Source organism: Sciurus carolinensis, chromosome 6 (assembly GCF_902686445.1).
Source record: "Sciurus carolinensis chromosome 6, mSciCar1.2, whole genome shotgun sequence".
NCBI lineage: Eukaryota > Metazoa > Chordata > Mammalia > Rodentia > Sciuridae > Sciurus > Sciurus carolinensis.
The window spans coordinates 66,956,337-66,977,967 of NC_062218.1; the positions used below are offsets into that span (position 1 = coordinate 66,956,337).

General features: G+C 32.3%; 1 protein-coding gene across 5 annotated transcripts in view; it reads right to left on the reverse strand.

The window, feature by feature from the left end:
* Window positions 1-21,631, reverse strand: part of Ssbp2 (single stranded DNA binding protein 2) — a 356,243-nt gene that overhangs the window by 83,710 nt on the left and 250,902 nt on the right. For 3 of the 5 annotated variants that reach the window (XM_047556869.1, XM_047556867.1, XM_047556866.1), the window contains exon 5: window positions 247-336. The exons of the other annotated variants lie outside the window; for them this stretch is intronic. In XM_047556869.1, coding sequence (XP_047412825.1) covers window positions 247-336 — 90 coding nt within the window. The remainder of the gene's footprint in view (window positions 1-246; window positions 337-21,631) is intronic. 5 annotated transcript variants of the gene reach the window in all.

The window sequence follows — 21,631 nt, forward strand, 5'->3', positions numbered from 1 at the left end:
AGCTTATTTGCATTTAAACTCCTTTTTCTTCTGAACTGAACAATAAAATTGCTTAATTAATTAACAACAAATAAAGCATAGGAAGGACAGACAAATACAATAGTCAGTCTAAACAATCAAGAGTTGGCTGTACAGCATTATATTTACTTTAAGAATTAAAATAGCCTCATCCTACTTCATTTTCTTTAAATGAAATCAAACAGGAGTTCCTATGCCTTAACATTCCTGGTCAGTTTCTCTGAGTACCTGAAAGAACCCTGGTGGTACAGGACCTACTGGCATGCCATCTCCTGGGGGAATGTTTCCTAGCACTGGACTGGGAGCTGCTGCAGCACTCTGCAAAGAATAAAGGAGAAACAAACCTATATCATTACAGAGAAGGCACAAAACCAAAGAGTAGTGATAACTGATTACAGGAAGGGATGCTTTTTCATTCCTGGGAACAAATATTGGTAATTTTTTGCATTCTGGAAGTACACTAAGATACAACATAGTTTAGTAAATTACTGAGTTAGTTGATTTTAACAGGTCTCTTTAAACTTTGTGAAGCCAAATAATTTTAATAAGATGATATATTTCAATAACATATTAAATGCCAATGGTAAAATGACAAAATTATAAAGGTTTAAATCAAATTTTAAGGCACAAACATTTGAAATGGCAACCTCAATAAGGAATAGTAAATATTTGGGAAAAGGTTTGAAGATTGTGCTTGTAGAGTTGGTAAAAAAAAAAAACAAAACTCTAATTTTTAAGAATATACTTTTCTATGTCACAAACTAGTATGATTCATATTCTGCCTACAGGTGGCAACACATTCACTTTCTGATAAACTATAAATGATAGCCACAATATAATTATAGGGTGGTAGGGATGGAAATGTAAGTATGACACTGAAGAAGAGAAAGAAATTAAGAGGTAGAGAGATTAGTCTCAATTTATGAATAACATTAGATTGAAAAATTCAAAGTCTACTTCATTTTACAAACTTTCATGGAATTCCAGCATTTCATGAAATAAAAACTGTGATTCAGACTCTGTAATCAAATCAAGGTTATAGATTTAATTCTTAGATATACTAGTTACATATACAACTATTCTACGATTATGAATTTCATCCCTCAACCTAATTAGACATATTACAAATACTAAGAACCATCAAGAAAGGACCAGATGGGAACATAAGTTAGTACAGACATTATGGGAAAACAGTATGAAGAGTCCTCAGAAAAATAGAACTATTGTACAATCCGGTAATCTTTGTACTGACTCCATATCCAAAGGAAAAGAAATTAGGATGTTGAAGAGACATCTGCACTACCATGTATACTGCAGCACAATTCACCATAGCCAAACTATAGAGTAAACCTAGATGTTCATTATTGGATGAAGGAATAAAGAAAATGTGGAAAATATACACAATGGCATACTATTCAGTCATTAAAAATGAAAGTCTATCATTTGCTAAGATATACATTCCAAGAGGACATTATAATGTTAACTAAAATAAGCAAGGCAGAGAGACAAATACTACATGGTTTGACTCTTTGTGGTATCTAAAAATGTTGATCTCATGCAAGTTGAGAATAGGATGGTCATCACCAGAGGTGAGGGACAGTAAGAGGAGAAGCTGGTCAATACTGCTCTTAGGACTAAAAGCTAGACATAAGGTATAATTATTGTTCTAATTAAATGCAAAGTAGGAAATCATTTCACAATAAAAAGATGTAAAAAAATGACAAGTGTGGAAATCACAATGTTACTCTTATATAGGAATAAGTTCTGGTATTGAATCATATGATAGTATGACTTTAGTTAACAATAATGAATTTGCCACAAAGGGACAAAAAATATGATGAAGAGACACCAGCTTGAATTGAACAGTTTTGCTATGAAAAGAAATCAAAACAAGAACTGCCTCTAGTTTATCTGTTGCACTATCCTCATCTATATCAGTGTACTTATTCATGTGTTCATATTCCACTGGAAAATGTAAAATCTCAGTGTATTTATAGCACATATTTCCTGGCATATAAATTGACAAAAATGTTAAACATGCTTATTCTATAGTACTGGCAGTTGTTAATATTTAAGGCCAATGATTTTAGTATTTCCCAAGGAAGTCTAAATTTAAATATGGTTCTCTGAAAGGTTGCTTACCTATGAATGCCAAAATTTTAAACTTCTAATAAAGCAAAATAAAGCAAACGAGTATAACAGGAGAAATAATATTTTTTATATAGTAAGATGAAATGTTAATCTATTACTTTAAGAAAAACATGCAATTTCATTTACTATACATTAACTGAACACCTACCATTGTAAGTCATTGCTTGTTCTATTTTGCTTTATATAGTAACACGTTTTTAAAAAATGGAAGGCAGTTATTTTAATTTTAACTAAACTTGTGTAAAATATTAATACATAGTATTAGAGTTAGGGAAAAACCAAAATCAAACACTTTTAGTTTAAATATGTATGATTCCATCAAGATCTGGTAAGTAAGATTTGATCTATATCTTTAAGGGTTCCAACTACTGCCATGTGGAAATTGTTCTTAGTACTAAGTTAGACATAAGGTGTCATTATTGTTCTAATTAAATGCAGAATAGAAAATTGTTTCACAATAAAAGACATGTAAAATGACAAGTTCAGAAATCACACTAGCCTATCTTTCATAGACTGTGTATTATAACACTGAGCATGTTTATCAAAAAACAAAACAGAAATAACTGAATTATTGAGACTTTTTGTGTTACCTTCTAGTTACCTCAAAAGCACATAAAGGAAGTTCTTGCCTATTCAAAGGGGAAAAAGGTTCATTTGCATATAAACCAAAATTCAACAGGTAAACAAACTTGTAAGAAACAGGTAAAATTCACAGTTAAATATTTAGCTATTGACTTTTTTTTTTTTTTTTTTTTGGTCAGACTACTTTATTTAAAGGCATATAGTATGCCAGCTTTTAATCTTTAAAGTCTTTTATGATATTAAAAAGATAAGGCACCACGATCAAGTGGGTTTTATCCCAGGGATGCAAGGTTGGTTCAACATTCGGAAATCAATAAATGTCATTCACCATATCAACAGACTTAAAGTTAAGAATCACATGATTATTTCAATAGATGCAGAAAAAGCATTCGATAAAATACAGCATCCCTTCATGCTCAAAACACTAGAAAAAATTGGGGTAGTGGGAACATTCCTTAACATTATAAAGGCCATCTACGCTAAGCCCATGGCCAATATCATTTTAAATGGTGAAAAACTGAAAGCATTCCTCCTAAAAACAGGAACAAGGCAGGGATGCCCTCTTTCACAACTTCTATTCAACATCATCCTTGAGACTCTAGCCAGAGCAATTAGACAAACCAAAGAAATGAAAGGGATACGAATTGGAAAAGAAGAACTCAAACTATCCTTGTTCGCTGATGACATGATTATATATTTAGAGGAACCTGGAAATTCCACCAGAAAACTTTTAGAACTCATAAGTGAATTCAGTAAAGTAGCAGGTTACAAGATCAATGCTCATAAATCCAATGCATTTTTATACATAAGTGATGAATCTTCAGAAAGAGAAATTAGGAAAACTACCCCATTCACAATAGCATCGAAAAAAATAAAATACTTGGGACTCAATCTCACAAAAGAGGTGAAAGACCTCTACAATGAGAACTACAGAACACTAAAGAAAGAAATTAAAGAACACCTTAGAAGATGGAAAGATCTCCCATGTTCCTGGATAGGCAGAATTAAAATTGTCAAAATGGCCATACTACCTAAAGTGCTATACAGATTCAATGCAATTCCAATTAAAATCCCAATGATGTACCTTACAGATATAGAGCAAGCAATTATGAAATTCATCTGAAAGAATAAAAAACCCAGAATAGCTAAAGCAATCCTCAGTAGAAAAAGCGAAGCAGGGGGTATCACAATACCAGATCTTCAACTCTATTACAAAGCAATAGTAACAAAAATGGCATGGTATTGGTACCAAAATAGACAAGTAGATCAATGGTACAGAATAGAGGACATGGACACAAACCCAAATAAATACAATTTTCTAATACTAGACCAAAGGGGCCAAAAGTATGCAATGGAGAAAAGATAGCCTCTTCAACAAATGGTGCTGGGAAAACTGGAAAACCATATGCAACAGAATGAAATTAAACCTCTACCTCTCACCCTGCACAAAACTCAACTCAAAATGGATCAAGGACCTCGGAATCAGACCAGAGACCCTGCATCTTATAGAAGAAAAAGTAGGTCCAAATCTTCAACTTGTTGGCTTGGGATCAGACTTCCTTAACAGGACTCCCATAGCACAAGAAATAAAAGCAAGAATCAACAACTGGGATAGATTCAAACTAAAAAGCTTTCTCTCAGCAAAGGAAACTATCAGTAATGTGAAGAGAGAGCCTACAGAGTGGGAGAAAATCTTTGCCACTCATACTTCAGATAGAGTGCTAATTTCCAGAATAGATAAAGAACTCAAAAAACTCTACACGAAGAATACAAATAATCCAATCAACAAATGGGCTAAGGAAATGAACAGACACTTCACAGAAGATGTACAAGCAATCAACAGATATATGAAAAAATGTTCAACATCTCTAGTAATAAGAGAAATGCAAATCAAAACTACCCTAAGATTCCATCTCACCCCAATTAGAATGGCTATTATCAAGAATACAAGCAACAATAGGTGTTGGCGAGGATGTGGGAAAAAAGGTCCATTCATACATTGCTGGTGGGGTTGCAAATTAGTGCAGCCACTCTGGAAAGCAGTATGGAGAATCCTCAGAAAGCTTGGAATGGAACCACCATTTGACCCAGCTATCCCACTCCTTGGCCTATACCCAAAGGACTTAAAATCAGCATACTACAGAGATACAGCCACATCAATGTTCATTGCTGCTCAATTCACCATAGCCAGATTGTGGAACCAACCTAGATGTCCTTCAATTGATGAATGGTAAAGAAACTGTGGCATATATATACAATGGAATATTACTCCGCCATAAAGAATGATAAAATTATGGCATTTGCAGGCAAATGGATGGGATTGGAGAATATCATGCTAAGTGAGATAAGTCAATCTCAAAAAACTAAAGGACGAATGATCTCACTGATAAGCGGATGAGGACATATAATGGGGGATGGCAGGGGTTAGCGTTAGGGTTAGGTTTAGGGTTAGGGTTAAGGAGGGTGGCAAGAATGGAGGAAGGAAGGACTGAATAGAGGGAAAAGAGGGGTGGGAGGGGTAGGAGGAAGGGAAAAAAATAACAGAATGAATCAAACAACATTACCCTATGTAAATTTATGATTACACAAATGGTATGCCTTGACTCCATGTACAGAGAAACAACATGTATCCCATTTGTTTACAATAAAAAAAAAGTTATAAAAAAGTCTTTTATGTATCTTTGTTTTATTTTCTTGCTATTATTTAAAAGTGAAAAGATTCAGATGACTATTTTAGCAAGGTTTCAAAATGCCTTCTGAATTTTCATTTATGCCTTTAAAGTTATTTAATAAATTCAATCAAAATATTTGCTTTCTTCTCTATGTAGAGTCAAAGACTCTTTTAAACTCTTTAATATAGCAGTTAGCATTATGTGTGAAAAATATCCTTGCCCTCATAAAGTTAATATTATAGTAAGAGGAGAAAAACACAAGTAAAAGAAAAACCAAAATATATTTATCCATGTTCTAATAAGGGTGGGAGGAAAAAGCAAAAAGAGAGAATTCCTGGTAAACAGGATAAGGATCACAATTTTGAAAAGGATAGTCAAGGAAGGAAAGCATCAAACTAATGGACCAGGTTATAGTGACTATTAACTGATTTAAATGTGTCTCTTGCTCTGTTGTTGAGTTCTCCCTGTATTTCAGAAGAACAAATTCTTAGTTTGCATTTATTCTCTCACACTGGCAAAATAATTTTGTGAAGATTCTTTTTTAATATTCATACTTTGGTCACAATAATTAAGTTGACTTGAAAATCAAGTTTGATAGCTAGATTATTAACAGTATACAGCATGATGAGTTAGTTATCTCACATGATGGTAATTTCTTGCCTTGGCTCAAGCACACAAAGTGAAATGAACAGAATACTAGTAATATCCAATATACACACTACAAAGTTGAGATCATTTTGGTACAAATTTCACTTTGTGGACCAGTTTTGAGATAAACTATTTATTCTCCTGTATTTATTAACAAGGGATACCTCCTCCCTTTATGCTATTATGAGAACTCAGCTTAGAGTACCATTTGGCACATTGTGTTAATTATTAATAAAAGCTATCCTGAAGAATATCACAGAACACTACTATCTGGCCACCCTAGACATTGTCAAAGAGTAGATTTCTCAAATTGCCTAACTTGTTAATTTATATACAATGACTACAGAATTAATGCATCATTTGATACTGTAAAGCAGAAACAATCTTTTGGGATTAGGGCTTTATGTAGAAGAAAAAATTCCAAATTTCATGGGTTTCATTGCTGGAATTTTTGAGACTTGTCTCAAGTTTACTTCCAACATGAGAAAAATGTATCCATGATCTAAGGATTCACAGAAAGTTGTTGGGCCTAATTCATAAAGCATGTATTCTTCTGTGATGTGATAATAGAATCACAACAAAAGAGCAAATAGTTTAATTATATTAAGAACTACTACAAAGTATTAGTTTGATTGGATTTCTATGAATTCCCATTAGAGTACCATACAAAATTCTTTATTACATAATCTATTCATGATTACTTAGAGTTGACTTTTTATGGTAGTTCTCTTTTTTAAATGAAAAACAGACAAATAATATGGTTTTAAATATTTCTTTTAACTAAACAATATATGACACTTGGGTGCTGATTTAAGCCTATTAATTATCATTTATAGTGTCTTGTCTCTTCTATTGGATTAACTTGTTTGTATGCTTTTGGTATGTATTTTCAAATACATCTTTTCTAATACACATTTTCTTAAATCATTTGCTTTGCCATCTGACTCAGGGAAAACTTCTGCATATAATTTATATGGGAGTTTCAAAGCAATAGGCAAAAAAAAATTTGCTTAAAATAAAAATAGGATGCGATTTATCATTAAACATAATTAGCTAGCATTTAAGAGTCTACACATTCAATAACAAGGAGATTGATTTACTAAGAACACTAGAGAACCAGTTGACTAATTATACAGTGGAGAATCAATATACAAATTCTATATTTGGTGGAATAGAAAAAATATTCTTGGTAATATATAAAATCGTGAAATAATGGAACTAAAAAGAATGATATCATTATTAGCAACTGGATAGGAGATTAAAGGGAGAGGTGAATAGGAATAGATTGGAAAGGGGATTATTGATTAACATTATTAAGTCATCTGTACAGTTTTTAAGCTTTATTAACATTTGAATGTGTTCCCTTCCGAAATTCAGGTGTGCCCAGTGTGACTGAATTAAGAGGTAGCATTTTTAAAAGGCAATTAGATCATTAAGGGTCCTTCTTGTGAATGGAACTAGTGCCTTCATAACAGGGGTACTGAAGAAGGGAGTTCATTCTCTATTGCTTTCAACTTTTCCAAGTGAGGATCCATCAAGAAGGCCCTCACCAAATACCAGATCACAGTGCCCTGATCTCAAACTTCTCAGCTTCCAGACCTGTGGGAAATAAATTTGTTTTAAGTTTTATTTTTAATAGTGCTGGGAATTGAACCCAGGCCTTTAGCATGCTAGGAAAGTATTCTACCATTGAGATACACCCCCGTCCTAGCTCTGTTCCTTATAAATTACCTGGCTTCAAGTATTGTGTAATAGTAGCAGAAAACACTCTACTGAGACATAGGCATATAGGCTTATATTTTTTGAGAAACATTGAGAAGTGTAATAGTAGGTATCCTGTAATGACAAATTTTTTGAAAATTTCTGTCACGATAATTTTAATACAAAGAATAAATATTGTGGCTATTGGTGGAAGACAATGAACACATATTCTAAGATATTATATGCATAATTATTTGTCCATATATATAATATATTCTAAGAAACCTTTCTATGCCTACTAAAATAAAAATGACTTTTAAAAAAATCAGTCAGGAATAAAAAGATGGTTTTTGCCTTTTCATCATCAGAATTATTTTGTTTTTCTTTTGGGAAGCAAAATATGAGTAACCATATATTGATAGTTTTATTAAACCATCGCTATATTTCTGAGATAAGTCATGTTTGATCATTGTGGTTGATCCCTTTAATGGGTCCTGATTTATATTTGCTAATATGCTATTTAGAATTTTTTACATTTACATTTTAAATCAGAGATCTAAAATAAAATATTATTTGTTGTTTTATTTTTCAAACTTGAGCATCAGTATTAGTCTACCTTTTTCAAAATGAACTGATGGCAAATTGATTTTTAGAATGCTCTGAAGCAATTTATATGATGTGGTATATACACATTGAAAATTAAAAACATGTAGCAGTAAAATTTCCTAAATAAAAAGGAATTTGGAAAAAAGTATGGTCATTATTCTTTATATATTTTCTACTTCTATTTGCTTCAGTTTTGTACATTTAAATTTCCCCTAAACACTTCATTTCACGGAGATACTTAGTTTTATCCATATGCATACTACTTTCACATGCTTTATAAAGATCCTCTGTAGAAAGTCTGAGAGGAACTTCTGGTACACCACAAAAATCTGTTTTTCCTTTCTCCCATAGTAAAAGACACATAATACCTCAGATGTACGTTTCTGTCTCTCTTGTTCTCGCCAAAAATTAAATACTTACTAACGGAAGATGAGCAGAAGAGATAATGCCAAGTTAGAACACTTCCTGCTTGCTTTCTTTTCCCTTTCCATTGTCTGGAACACAAATGCTTTAGAGATACAGTTTCTGTTATGAAGACCGAAAAACAAAAACAAAAAACAAAAAACAAAAACAAAAACAAAGAAAAAACCCCAAAAAACAAAAACGAGACAAAATACCCTGTCCTATGGCAGAGTACCAACTAGCTTTTGTACGACTTGATAGAATAGTCTGCCACCTCCATGGACTACCTTTCTGACCACAGACTACCTTTTGGAACTATAAACCCTAACACAGAAGATGTTGATTTGTTTTCTCTCTCCAAAAGTGAATTAGTTGTCTTCTCTTTGCCATAAATTGATATATGGTTTTTGTTTTAGCAATGTTTAACTTTTAAACAAATTATTTCCATTCTCTTGCATTTTTAAAGTTTTATTTATTTATTTATCAAACTTCTAAATTAAATTAGTAGTTAATTTTTTATCTTTTTTTAAAAAAATATAAAGAGTATAAAAGTATAAATTTGCTTTGAATTGACCTTTGGCTGCATCCACAAGGTCCACTGTTGGTATTCACAATTTAAAAAAAAGATACCATGAGTATAATGGGAAACCAAAATTATACTGATTAGATGAATTAGGGGGGAAAAGTGAATACCGACATATACTTTAATTCACTAATGATTGGAGGTTTTAATTTTTAAACTTGTTTTCAATTTATAGTGTCCCAGTTGTGGCCAAGTAAAATATATTATGCAATCTCTTTTTCTTTTACTTTTTGGTACCAAGGATTGAACCAAGGGATGCTTAACCACTCACTGAGCAACATGTCCATCTCTATTTATTTTATTTTATTTTATTTTGAGATGGGCCTCACTAATTTGCTGAGGTTGCCTCAAAGTTTTGAAGCCTCCTGAATTGCTGGAATTACAGACAAGGGCCACAATGTTCAGCATATCATGCAATTTCCATATTTAAGAATATGTTGATTAATTTTTTGTGATCTAACAAATGATCGATTTTTGTAATTTCCCATAGACACTTAATATAATATCCATTTATTCTGTCTACATTTCATTCATTGAATCAATGTCTTCAAATTATTTCTAATTTTTGTCTCTTGATCTTTCAAATATATTTGTATGTATGTACATATGTACAACTATTTTTGTCCATTTTTCTTTGTGCCTCTGTCAACATTTACCTTACACATTTTAATTCTATGTTCATTGCCAGAATACTTTGTGAAAACTTATAGTTCTACTGTGGCTTCTATCCTTTATTAAAAGTGACTTTCTTAGTCATGTTTAGTAATCACTTCCTTGAATCTATTTTGTTTGAAATTAATATTGCAAACTCATCTTGCTTTTGCTTGTGTTTATATGGTAAATAATTTCTCATCCATTCATTTTTAAATCTTATGCTCTATTTAACTATTTTGCTTGTTGGCAGAAAGGTCTTCCAATGAGACTGTATCTAATTAGAAGTCCTTCAAAATGAGAAAAAAAAATTAAACTTTTTTATCCTAGAATTTAAAGATATTAAATTCAAGGCAAGCAATATTGTTTGCCTTTTTAATGAAGAGGCTAGCTTGCCTTTCCTGTTTTACCTTCCTCTTCCACTTCCCAATTCTTATTTAGAAACATCTGGAGATTAAGGTATAAACTTTTTACTTTATCACGTCTTCTTCAATAATTTTTGTCTCTATATTCAATTTTGTAACTATCCTTTCAGCATCAAAAATAAAGAACTTCAACTTTACTTTTATTTCCATATTAGTCTAGTAACGTAACTTTAGGTTTATTAACATAACTTTGCCACTCTTAATTTTTATTTGTTAAAACTGAATAGAAGATGCATTTTAAAGCTATCACTTACCAAAATATATGCAAATGTCTTTGATGACTCTCTCCAAAACCAGTCATACTGTTGTCTAACATTTAGTGTTGTATTACTGTCTGATACTACCCTGATTATTGTTCCAAGGGATATAATCTATTTCTCTTCTGAAGAGCTAAAGGGCATTTTCTTAATAATTACAATTCTCAAATGTTTCAATTCCACTCCTAGGCATTGATTTCCTTAAAGTTCTTGCCTAGGGGCTTAGGTTGTGGCTCAGTTATAGAGTACTTGCCTAGCATGTGTGAGGCACTGGGTTTGAGCCTCAGCACCACATAAAAATAAATAAATAACATAAAGGTGTTATGTCCATCTACAACTAAAAAATATTTTTTAAAAAAAGTACTTGCCTAGAATGATGTGAACCTTTATAATAATTAGGTGGTTCCCCCCCCCCCCAACACTGGCAAGTTGGGGACAATCAGTAAATAGGTGCAAAGAAAAGATCAGGTAAACCTCAAAGAGGGACATTTTTTTTTTTTTTTTGCAAATGTTATTAGCAACTAGGTAAACAGTTGTGATATTATTGGCGACTGGAAAAATATGCTTAAGAATCTTGCCAGGAAAGGATTTCATAAGTTATTGGTATCATGGGAAATTGATACAATTGTAGAAAGCACATTAGATGTGTATATCATGTACTATAAAAACAGTAATAAATTTTGGCTAAGTGACTCTTTTCAGATACTACCAAGTATAAATTCTAAACGATGAGAAAAACAGTATGCATAAAATATGTTGAGTGTAATATATTTATAGTAAAACATACTCAAGAGTAATCTGAAAATTCAGCAATAATGTAATGCTTAAATAAATTATAGTTCATTTAAGTGACAGTACATGTTTCAACCATTAAAAATAATGGTAACAAATGGTGTTATTTGAGAAACATGAGAACTTATTTAACATGTACTGCTATATGAAACATGACAAATATATAGTTGAATATAACATGACTATAATTATGCAAGTAGTAAAAAATAATCTATATAAGACTTCAGTTGAATATGTAAAATTATCTCTAGGAGTGATAAAACTGAGTGATTTTAAAATAAAAATTTATGAACTTTCTAGAATGTCTTCTATTTATGACATAAATAAAAATTATTACAGGTTACACATACACAGAGCCAGTTTTGCCAATAGTTATATAATATGAACAAGCTTACTTTACTTAAGATAAGCTTAATCCCTGAAATTTAAGATTAAATAAAATTCAGATATTCCTAACTTAAAAAGAACTCATTTTAATAAAATATAAAAAAAATTAATTTTCATACTAAAAAACAAGTGTTTCTATTTTGGAAGATTATGTCCTAGAAACAACCTGGAAATCACTTACATTATTCTGTGGCCTTTGTTTGTAGGCACACAGGTTTATTTTTAGCACCATATACTCTACTCCAGGATACTCTCTGTTTGGTCACTTACATCCTCGACTATTGTGCTACCTTTTTAAAAATTTTTTGTTTGTTTTTAAATTGGGATATATTTTTCATGTTGCTTTCACAAAAATCTTAATTATCCACATAGTAATATTTAGGTCCTCAGGCTTCCAAAAGAGTAAGAGACCCAGAAATAACATCAAGAATATAATTAAATAAACAAAACATCTGAAGAAGTAGCCCCTGAATACCTAAAAACATAAAGTGCCAAAGAGCTGGTGATCTAAGTATTAGAGCTGATATTTAACTGTCATGCATAAGATAAAGCAGTGTTCTACAAATGCTAACTTTTGGCTTTCATATGAATCAAAAATATGGGAAATACAATAAGAAACAGAAGGAGCTACTCTTGGTAAAAAATGTTTATGTGCAAGAGAAATGCAAAATGACTCTATATAAACACACGATGATTTCATTAAAAGTAGTAAAATACCTCTGGAGGTTCCTCCCTTTCTTAAAATTAACTCAAACAAAGGCTATCTTTCATGGTACAGAAATCAGGCAGTTTGTGTTTTATATTCAGCTTTAATCAGAAAAAGTAGATTATAAGAAAAAGTACTGACAGGGATATGTTTGAAAAAAATAACTTTTAGGTGATATCTTAACATGTGTAACTGAATCCCAAATATTATGCGCCTGGTATATGTCCGGGTTTAAGATGTCCATGTTTAACCAAATTATATGGTTACATTGTGTGCATGTAGGAAATAGTAACAACAAATCCCACCACTATGTATAATTATAATGCACCAATAAAAGAAGGAAAAAAGATGTGCACATTCATTTTAATCACACTAAATTTTAAACTTATCTTCCATATAATAATTATGAGTTAAGAAAAGTTAAATAGTATATAAAACCTATTAAAAGTACAAAATAGTAGAGATTTTTATGACAATATTTTTTAGCATACATGTTATATTTGTAAGTCCAGTACTTACGAGCACTTTTATTGTCTTCATATGAACTTCAAAGGCTGGGAAAATTGTTATTAGAGCAGTAGGCCTGTATAATGGCCACATGTACTTAAAAACCTAGTTTTTGTACTATAGTACTTAGAGAGAAACATAAAAGTTTTAGAAATATTAATGTTCTACCTTCTTTTACAAATTTTTAACTGTGATCTATTGCAGCCATTGCCCTACTTTTTCCTTTTTTAATCTTAAAAATGGAAATCTTTGTCTCTTTTCAATGAGCTATTTAAATTCAGTATAAAAATTCTAGGACTTCTGTTTTTGTTTTTGTTTTGTTTTCTAGGTATTTTAAGTATCTTACTAGTACCTAATAACATAAATTGGATAATTAGTCAGCCCTTGGGATTTTTTTCTCCTTTGTGGTAGGGCAGAGTGGTCCCCCGAAGATAACCTTACCCTAAACCTTAGAGCCTGTGAATGTCGTGTAGAAGCTAAGAGTAGCTCCTGGCTGATTCCTAAAGCACAAGCAAGTGAATTCTGACAGCAAACTAAATAAACTTGAAAGTAGATTCTTCCCAGAGCCTCTCCATAACAGCCCAGCAGGACACACCTTGATTTCAACATTTTGAAACCTGGAGCAGAGAAATCAACCCAGTGAATCTGAACGTCTGACCTATAGAATAGTGAGATAATAAACTTGGGTTGTTTTAAGCTGCTAAATTTGTGGTAATTTGTTAAAGCAGTAATTGAAAACTAATATACCTCCACCCTCCCAATGACTATTTCATTTTTAAGAATATTTTTCAAGAGATATCAAGGAAGTAGGGAACTTGATGGATCCTTAGAGTTTGATGTACTTGGCTTGCTGCAGAGTATGTACTTACTAATTTTATTATTTTTATTAAATCACCTGTCCTGATTAAAAATAAATTACAGGTCTAACAAAGCTTAGTTTTGTGATTCCTCTGGTTTCACAGTTGTGTGGGTAACTTTGAATCATGCTCCATGTGAATCAGTTTTTTTCTTCCACAGTTAACAGTGGGGAAGCTTAGAAAGGAAGAAGAATGGCACACACAGCATCTCTTCTTCAGTTATAACTGTTGAATGAGGCCTCCAACTCTGCTTTCCTCTTATCTACAAAGCAGTGGCTCCTCCACTGTTAATAAAAGTTGCACCAATAGTATCTAGACTCTAGTCAAGCTAGTTCCAAGGGCAGGACATAAATATAAACACAATGAAAGAATAGTTTAGGGACTTACCATTCTGTCAACTTAGCTCAAGGTTCCTATTTTGACCTTGTACTCTGATTTGAAATAACTAGGATGCAGTCTTAATTCTCATAGCAAAAGAAGGTCTGTTTCTTACTTTTCTTTTATTAGATTCCCAGCCTCAATTCCCATCCAGTTAGTAACTCAATGCCTGAAATTAGAGCTAACATCCTGTAGAGTTCTTTCTTCATAGCAATTCAGGAGTATGTCAGGCAGTAGATTTCCATTTCCACAACTGAATCCCTACCACCTGCAGTTGGATTCCCATGATGCCAACAGTTAACCTGCCTACATTAAAACCCACTTTCTTGCCATGCCCACCTCATACATAGTTTTTTTTCCCTACCTGCAGTGTATTTCCATTATTCATTCTATACCATCTATGACCATTTACATAGATCTCTATTACTGCTACAAGTTCATGAGCTCTCCAAGGCAGATCTACTTCCTTCTATGGTTTGCTATGTAACTTCTTTCAGTTGCTTACTCTGTCATCCTAGAATGGCTTTGTCTTAGAATCCAAGACAAAGTGGAAATCTGATTTCACTACCATGGTACTTATATTTAAGAAGTTCTTTTGTCATGGAATAGATTATAGTCATGGAGGTAACTCTTTATCAACAGCATAAGTCACTGTAATTCATCTTTTAAAAATATCATATCCCTTATACACCAGTGAAAACTTTATATAAAAACCACATATCCTCTGAAATATCTTTTGTTTTCCTTAGAAATATACAAATATTTAACTAACAGGAAGAAATTTCAAGTCAATAAATCTTCCCTTAACAGTACTGTAAGTATGCATCTGAAACATTATGTTACTAATAAAATAAATTGCTAAAAGTTTTCAACTTTATAAATTATTACATATGCTTAAGCAAAAATTTCAATAGGTTTTAAAATAAAAATTTTACATCATTTCTCTTTTCACAATATTTTAGGATTATTTTCCATCACTGAGTAATTTTTAAAGCTTCAATATGTAATCACTTTAGTTATTAGAACATTTACCATTCCAAAAAATTTGTTACAGATAAAAAGTTGAATATAACTTGAGCAGAAATACAATTACTTTTAAGAGATGTTACTATTTCCTTAAAAGTGATATAACAGGGGATTTATAATAGATATAAAATAAAAAAAATAAGATAAAAGACTAATTATTTACATTGGCTCCAAATTGGAAATGGAGCTAAGCCACTGAACCACTTTTGTAAGTTTTTTTTTTTTTTCCTTTGGTTAACACAGTGTATAGCCACTGGATTTTTAACCATTTGCTGCCACAAAGCAAAACAGAACAAAACATTATTATGCGTTATCCTTTAAGTCTACAGATTAAAGAATAACTGAAAAGGATTTTTTTATATGTTATGTATTTGTTATCTGTTTCCTGGTATTTTATATCTATTATTTTGAGAAAAAATGACTGGAACAAAGATCCTAAAAATAGATAGTACCTATAAAAATAATCAGACTAAAAACACAAGAAATTTAGTCAATAACTGATTCTGTTAGATCAGAGAAGTAAAAAAAAAAATCATGCTAGCCATGTACCTTAAAAAACAAAAATGAAATCTCTCATGGGACAGTAACTGAGACACCCTTGGCCAAACTTCAAACACAATTTTGTTTCAAACTTCAATCATGTGATCTATAAAAATCACTGATATTCAAATATGAAACCTGTAAGATACATAATAATCAGAGAAACATGGTAAACAGTGTCAAAATAAAGACCTAGCATGACTATTTTTATAAACAAATGGGCCAAATCTTTCATTACAAAAGAGTGCTGTCCCCTAAAAATAGTTGCATTGGGTTTTAGAGTATGTTTTTAATACTATGATGTCACTTCTTAAAACATCATGGAATTATTCTTTTGAAACTATCTGCTTTCAGGCACTGTATCACATTCTTTTGGATATTCACAAGAGAATTAGAGTATCACGAATAAAAAGAAATGAAAAGTAAGGGCACTTAGGGTGGGTAGGAGAGTGACAATACAAGAAGTATTAAGAAAGGTGGGCATAGCTAAATCATTGATTCCAACATGTAGCACCAGATTACTTTATCACAGGATCAAAATGAAGTCATCAAAAGTTTTGAATAAGTCAGTATATGATCATTAGTTGTAGGGTTTTAAAGAGATAAATTGGTAGATCTCTTGAGAAAATGTACAGGAGACAGGGCAAAAATATTCCTTCTGAACTGGCAAAAGTGATAGTTTTGAGCACCGTGAGCAATACTGGAGAAGAAATGCACATAGATTCAAAGTATGTTTCAAAGTTAAAAACTGCCAGGGCTTGATGAAGGCCAATGGAAAGGGAAAGGAGGGAGAACACATCATAGCTAACTCCCAGATATCTGGCATAAGCACTGAAATGATGCAATGAGCAAGTTATCAGTAGATGTCTATCAAACTTGCTCAAAGGAGTACAAGAAAGGTAAAGAAGTATAATTTCAATTCAGAATGTGTAAAATGTTCAGCAAGACTATTTACTAACACGTCTGTTCTTAGAAAATATTCTAGAAATCCCACACCTCTGAACAACTTTATTGAATTTGTATGTTAAACTCATTTTTTTTAATATATTTATTTATTTTTTTAAATTGTATACAAATGGGATACATGTTGTTTCTCTATTTGTACATAGAGTCAAGGCATACCATTTGTGTAATCATACGTTTACATAGGGCAATGATGTTTATTTTTTTTCCCTTCCCCCCCACCCCTCCCACCCCTCTTTTCCCTCTATACAGTCCTTCTTTCCTTCATTCTTACCGCTCTCCTTATCCCTAACCCTAAACCTAACCCTAAACCTAATGCTAACCCCTCCCACCCCCCATTATATGTCCTCATCCGCTTATCAGCGAGATCATTCGTCCTTTAGTTTTTTGAGATTGGCTTATCTCACTTAGCATGATATTCTCCAATTTCGTCCATTTGCCTACAAATGCCATAATTTTATCATTCTTCATTGCGGAGTAATATTCCATTGTATAAATATGCCACAGTTTCTTTATCCATTCATCAACTGAAGGGCATCTAGGTTGGTTCCACAATCTGGCTATGGTGAATTGAGCAGCAATGAATATTGATGTGGCTGTATCTCTGTAGTATGCTGATTTTAAGTCCTTAGGGTATAGGCCAAGGAGTGGGATAGCTGGGTCAAATGGTGTTTCCATTCCAAGCTTTCTGAGGAATCTCCACACTGCTTTCCAGAGTGGCTGCACTAATTTGCAACCCCACCAGCAATGTATGAATGGACCTTTTTCCCCACATCCTCGCCAACACCTATTGTTGCTTGTATTCTTGATAATCGCCATTCTAATTGGGGTGAGATAAAATCTTAGGGTAGTTTTGATTTGCATTTCCCTTATTACTAGGGATGTTGAACATTTCTTCATATATCTGTTGATTAGTTGTACTTCTTCTTCTGTGAAGTGTCTGTTCATTTCCTTAGACCATTTGTTGATTGGATTATTTGTATTCTTCGTGTAGAGTTTTTTGAGTTCTTTATAGATTCTGAAAATTAGCGCTCTATCTGAGGTATGGTTGGCAAAGATATTCTCCCACTCCGTAGGCTCTCTCTTCACATTTCTGATAGTTTCCTTTGCTGAGAGAAAGCTTTTTAGTTTGAATCTATCCCAGTTGTTGATTCTTGCTTTTATTTCTTGTGCTATGGGAGTCCTGTTAAGGAAGTCTGATCCTAAGCCAACAAGTTGAAGATTTGGACCTACTTTTTCTTCTATAAGATGCAGGGTCTCTGGTCTGATTCCGAGGTCCTTGATCCATTTTGAGTTGAGTTTTGTGTAGGGTGAGAGATAGGGGTTTAATTTCATTCTATTGCATATGGTTTTCCAGTTTTCCCAGCACCATTTGTTGAAGAGGCTATCTTTCCTCCATTGCATATTTTTGGAACCTTTGTCTAGTATGAGAAAATTGTATTTATTTGGGTTTGTGTCCATGTCCTCTATTCTGTACCATTGATCTACTTGTCTATTTTGGTACCAATACCATGCCGTTTTTGTTACTATTGCTTTGTAGTAGAGTTGAAGATCTGGTATTGCAATACCCCCTGCTTCGCTCTTGCTACTGAGGATTGCTTTAGCTATTCTAGGTTTTTTATTCTTTCAGATGAATTTCATAATTGCTTGCTCTATTTCTGCAAGGTACATCATTGGGATTTTAATTGGAATTGCATTGAATCTGTATAGCACTTTAGGTAGTATAGCCATTTTGACAATATTAATTCTGCCTATCCAGGAACATGGGAGATCTTTCCATTTTCTAAGGTTTTCTTTAATTTCTTTCTTTAGTGTTCTGTAGTTCTCATTGTAGAGGTCTTTCACCTCTTTTGTGAGATTGAGTCCCAAGTATTTTATTTTTTTTTGAGGCTATTGTGAATGGGGTAGTTTTCCTAATTTCTCTTTCTGAAGATTCATCACTTATGTATAAAAATGATTGGATTTATGAGCATTGATCTTGTAACCTGCTACTTTACTGAATTCACTTATGAGTTCTAAAAGTTTTCTGGTGGAATTTCCAGGTTCCTCTAAATATATAATCATGTCATCAGCGAACAGGGATAGTTTGAGTTCTTCTTTTCCTATTCGTATCCCTTTAATTTCTTTGGTTTGTCTGATTGCTCTGGCTAGAGTCTCAAGGACGATGTTGAATAGAAACGGTGAAAGAGGGCATCCCTGCCTTGTTCCAGTTTTTAGGGGGAACGCTTTCAGTTTTTCACCATTTAGAATGATATTAGCCATGGGCTTAGCGTAGATTGCCTTTATAATGTTAAGGAATGTTCCCACTACCCCAATTTTTTCTAGTGTTTTGAGCATGAAGGGATGCTGTATTTTATCGAATGCTTTTTCTGCATCTATTGAAATAATCATGTGATTCTTAACTTTAAGTCTGTTGATATGGTGAATGACATTTATTGATTTCCGAATGTTGAACCAACCTTGCATCCCTGGGATAAAACCCACTTGATCGTGGTGCACTATCTTTTTAATATATATTTGTATGCGATTTGCTAAAATTTTGTTGAGAATTTTTGCGTCGATGTTCATTAAGGATATTGGTCTGAAATTTTCTTTTCTCGATGTGTCTCTGTCTGGTTTAGGTATCAGGGTGATATTGGCTTCATAGAACGAGTTTGGGAGGGTTCCCTCCTCTTCTATTTCATGGAATAGTGTTAAACTCATTTTTAAAAATTTAAGTCCTTTTATGTTTTTCATATATCACAAAGAAAACAGTTGACCATCACCTCAGGTATATAATTATAGAATTAACGTCAGTAAACAATAAATAAGAATTCATGGTTTCTGTAATTTTTGCTCTAGTTCCATTGGAGTACCTAACACATTATATTGAAAATTTTTATTTTCATTCTGAAAATAGCCATAAAGGTGCAGGCCTATTTTTTTTCCCTTTGTATAAGCTACACTTAGCAGCATCTGGCAACAAGACAGTAAAATCTGACTGAACTAAATCTAAGCTACTTTAATGACATTGTTTTATTTCTGGTTAAAATAAATGTTATGTCATTTATATGATTAATATGTTTATTAAGTCTAAAGTAGCATGTGCTGTGTTCTATGAAGTAAGCATATCAAGTTCCTAGAAGACAAAACAACAGAAATCAATATAGCTGATCCTTGCTTCACTGTTTTCTGAATTGGCTTGAATAGTTTAAAGAACGCTAAAGCAGAATGAAATATACAACCTCTAGGTCAACATTCACTGTAGATGGTGAACATGAATCAATGGTGTTATTACATAGAAAATGTTAACTAATTTTTAATATCATTTCATTGAATAGTAATTTGACTATTGTAAGATGACCATATAATTCATTTTTTAAGACCAAGTTCTAATATATGGTAGCCAATCACATTTAGCCATTAAGTTTTGAAAAGGATGCCATAGAATAATCATTTATTTCATTGTGAAATCATTATTGGTTATTACTCAACTAGACTAAAATAGATGATTTAACAAATTAAAGGCAAAAAGCATTAGTATATACAAAGACAGTCTTTATTTAATAATAAAAGGATCAATTTACAAGCAAATTATAATAATCTTTAATGCATCTGAGCATAACTTCAAAACATAGCAAAACTGAAAAAAGTAGAAAGTAACACATCCATAAATTAAGATAAAGAGAACTCCTAGAAACTGATATATTAAAATAAAACTTAGATTTATGATCATAATTAAACTTTATTTAACAGACATAAAGTCCCATTCCCACAAATAGAAAATATACATCTTGTCAAGTATTTTTTCTACCTTAGACTTGGTACTTGCCAAGTAAAAGAGGAAGAAACGTAAGATTCTATTCTTAAGTTTTTGATAAACAGAAAAAGAGAGAAATTAGCATCATAATGTAATATGTAAGTATAATATACAGTGGTATAAACAACTATGAGGTAAAATCAATCATACAATGCACTTTCTTGTTTGTTAAATTGCATTGAAGTGGAAAGTAAAGAGAAATATCGTTGAAAGAAATAAACATCATCCTGGTTGTAGAAGTTATCATAAGCTGTAGTGATTTCATTACCTCAGTAAATAAATTACATATTCTTTATGTATTTGTGAGAAACTTGGATATTTATGACTAAGTAGAGGCATTGCCACCTATCCTCCAAACACTAACTCCTTCTTGCAACTCAGATAAGTTAGTCCCTGGAGCAGGCTCAGTCACCTCCACAATACTCAAGACACCAAAGCCTACCAAAAGCATAGATAATTCAGAATATAGCTTATTATAAGAGCTATAAGCATTCAAAGTAAGAAGAAAACAATGACATCTTGGGTTAACTTCATGGAAGACAGTCTTAAGCTAAATCTTGAAAAAATATGAAGTGATGGAAATGAATTTTTAAAATTCAGATTAGGACATTAGCATGCAAAAAGGAAGCAATGGTTTTTAAACTAAAGATAGAAAACTTCTCTTGATAATGGGGAAGTGCTGCATACTTGAAAAAAGATTACTGGAAATTCTGGAATACTAAGATATATATTATTGTATGAATGACAGAGAAATATACTATGTCTTCATGATATTAATTAACTCAGTAACATGATGATGGTGGTACTTCTCTACAGTAAAAAGATGAATGAAGAAAAATGGAAGGAAGATCCATCAGCATTTAAAATGACCCAGGTTGTCAGTTTAGAAATGTGGGTGGAGCAAATAATGACATGGAGAGATGAAAGCAATGAGAAGAGAGAAATGTTCATGCCAAGTTTCAGAAAATACAACCCAAAGT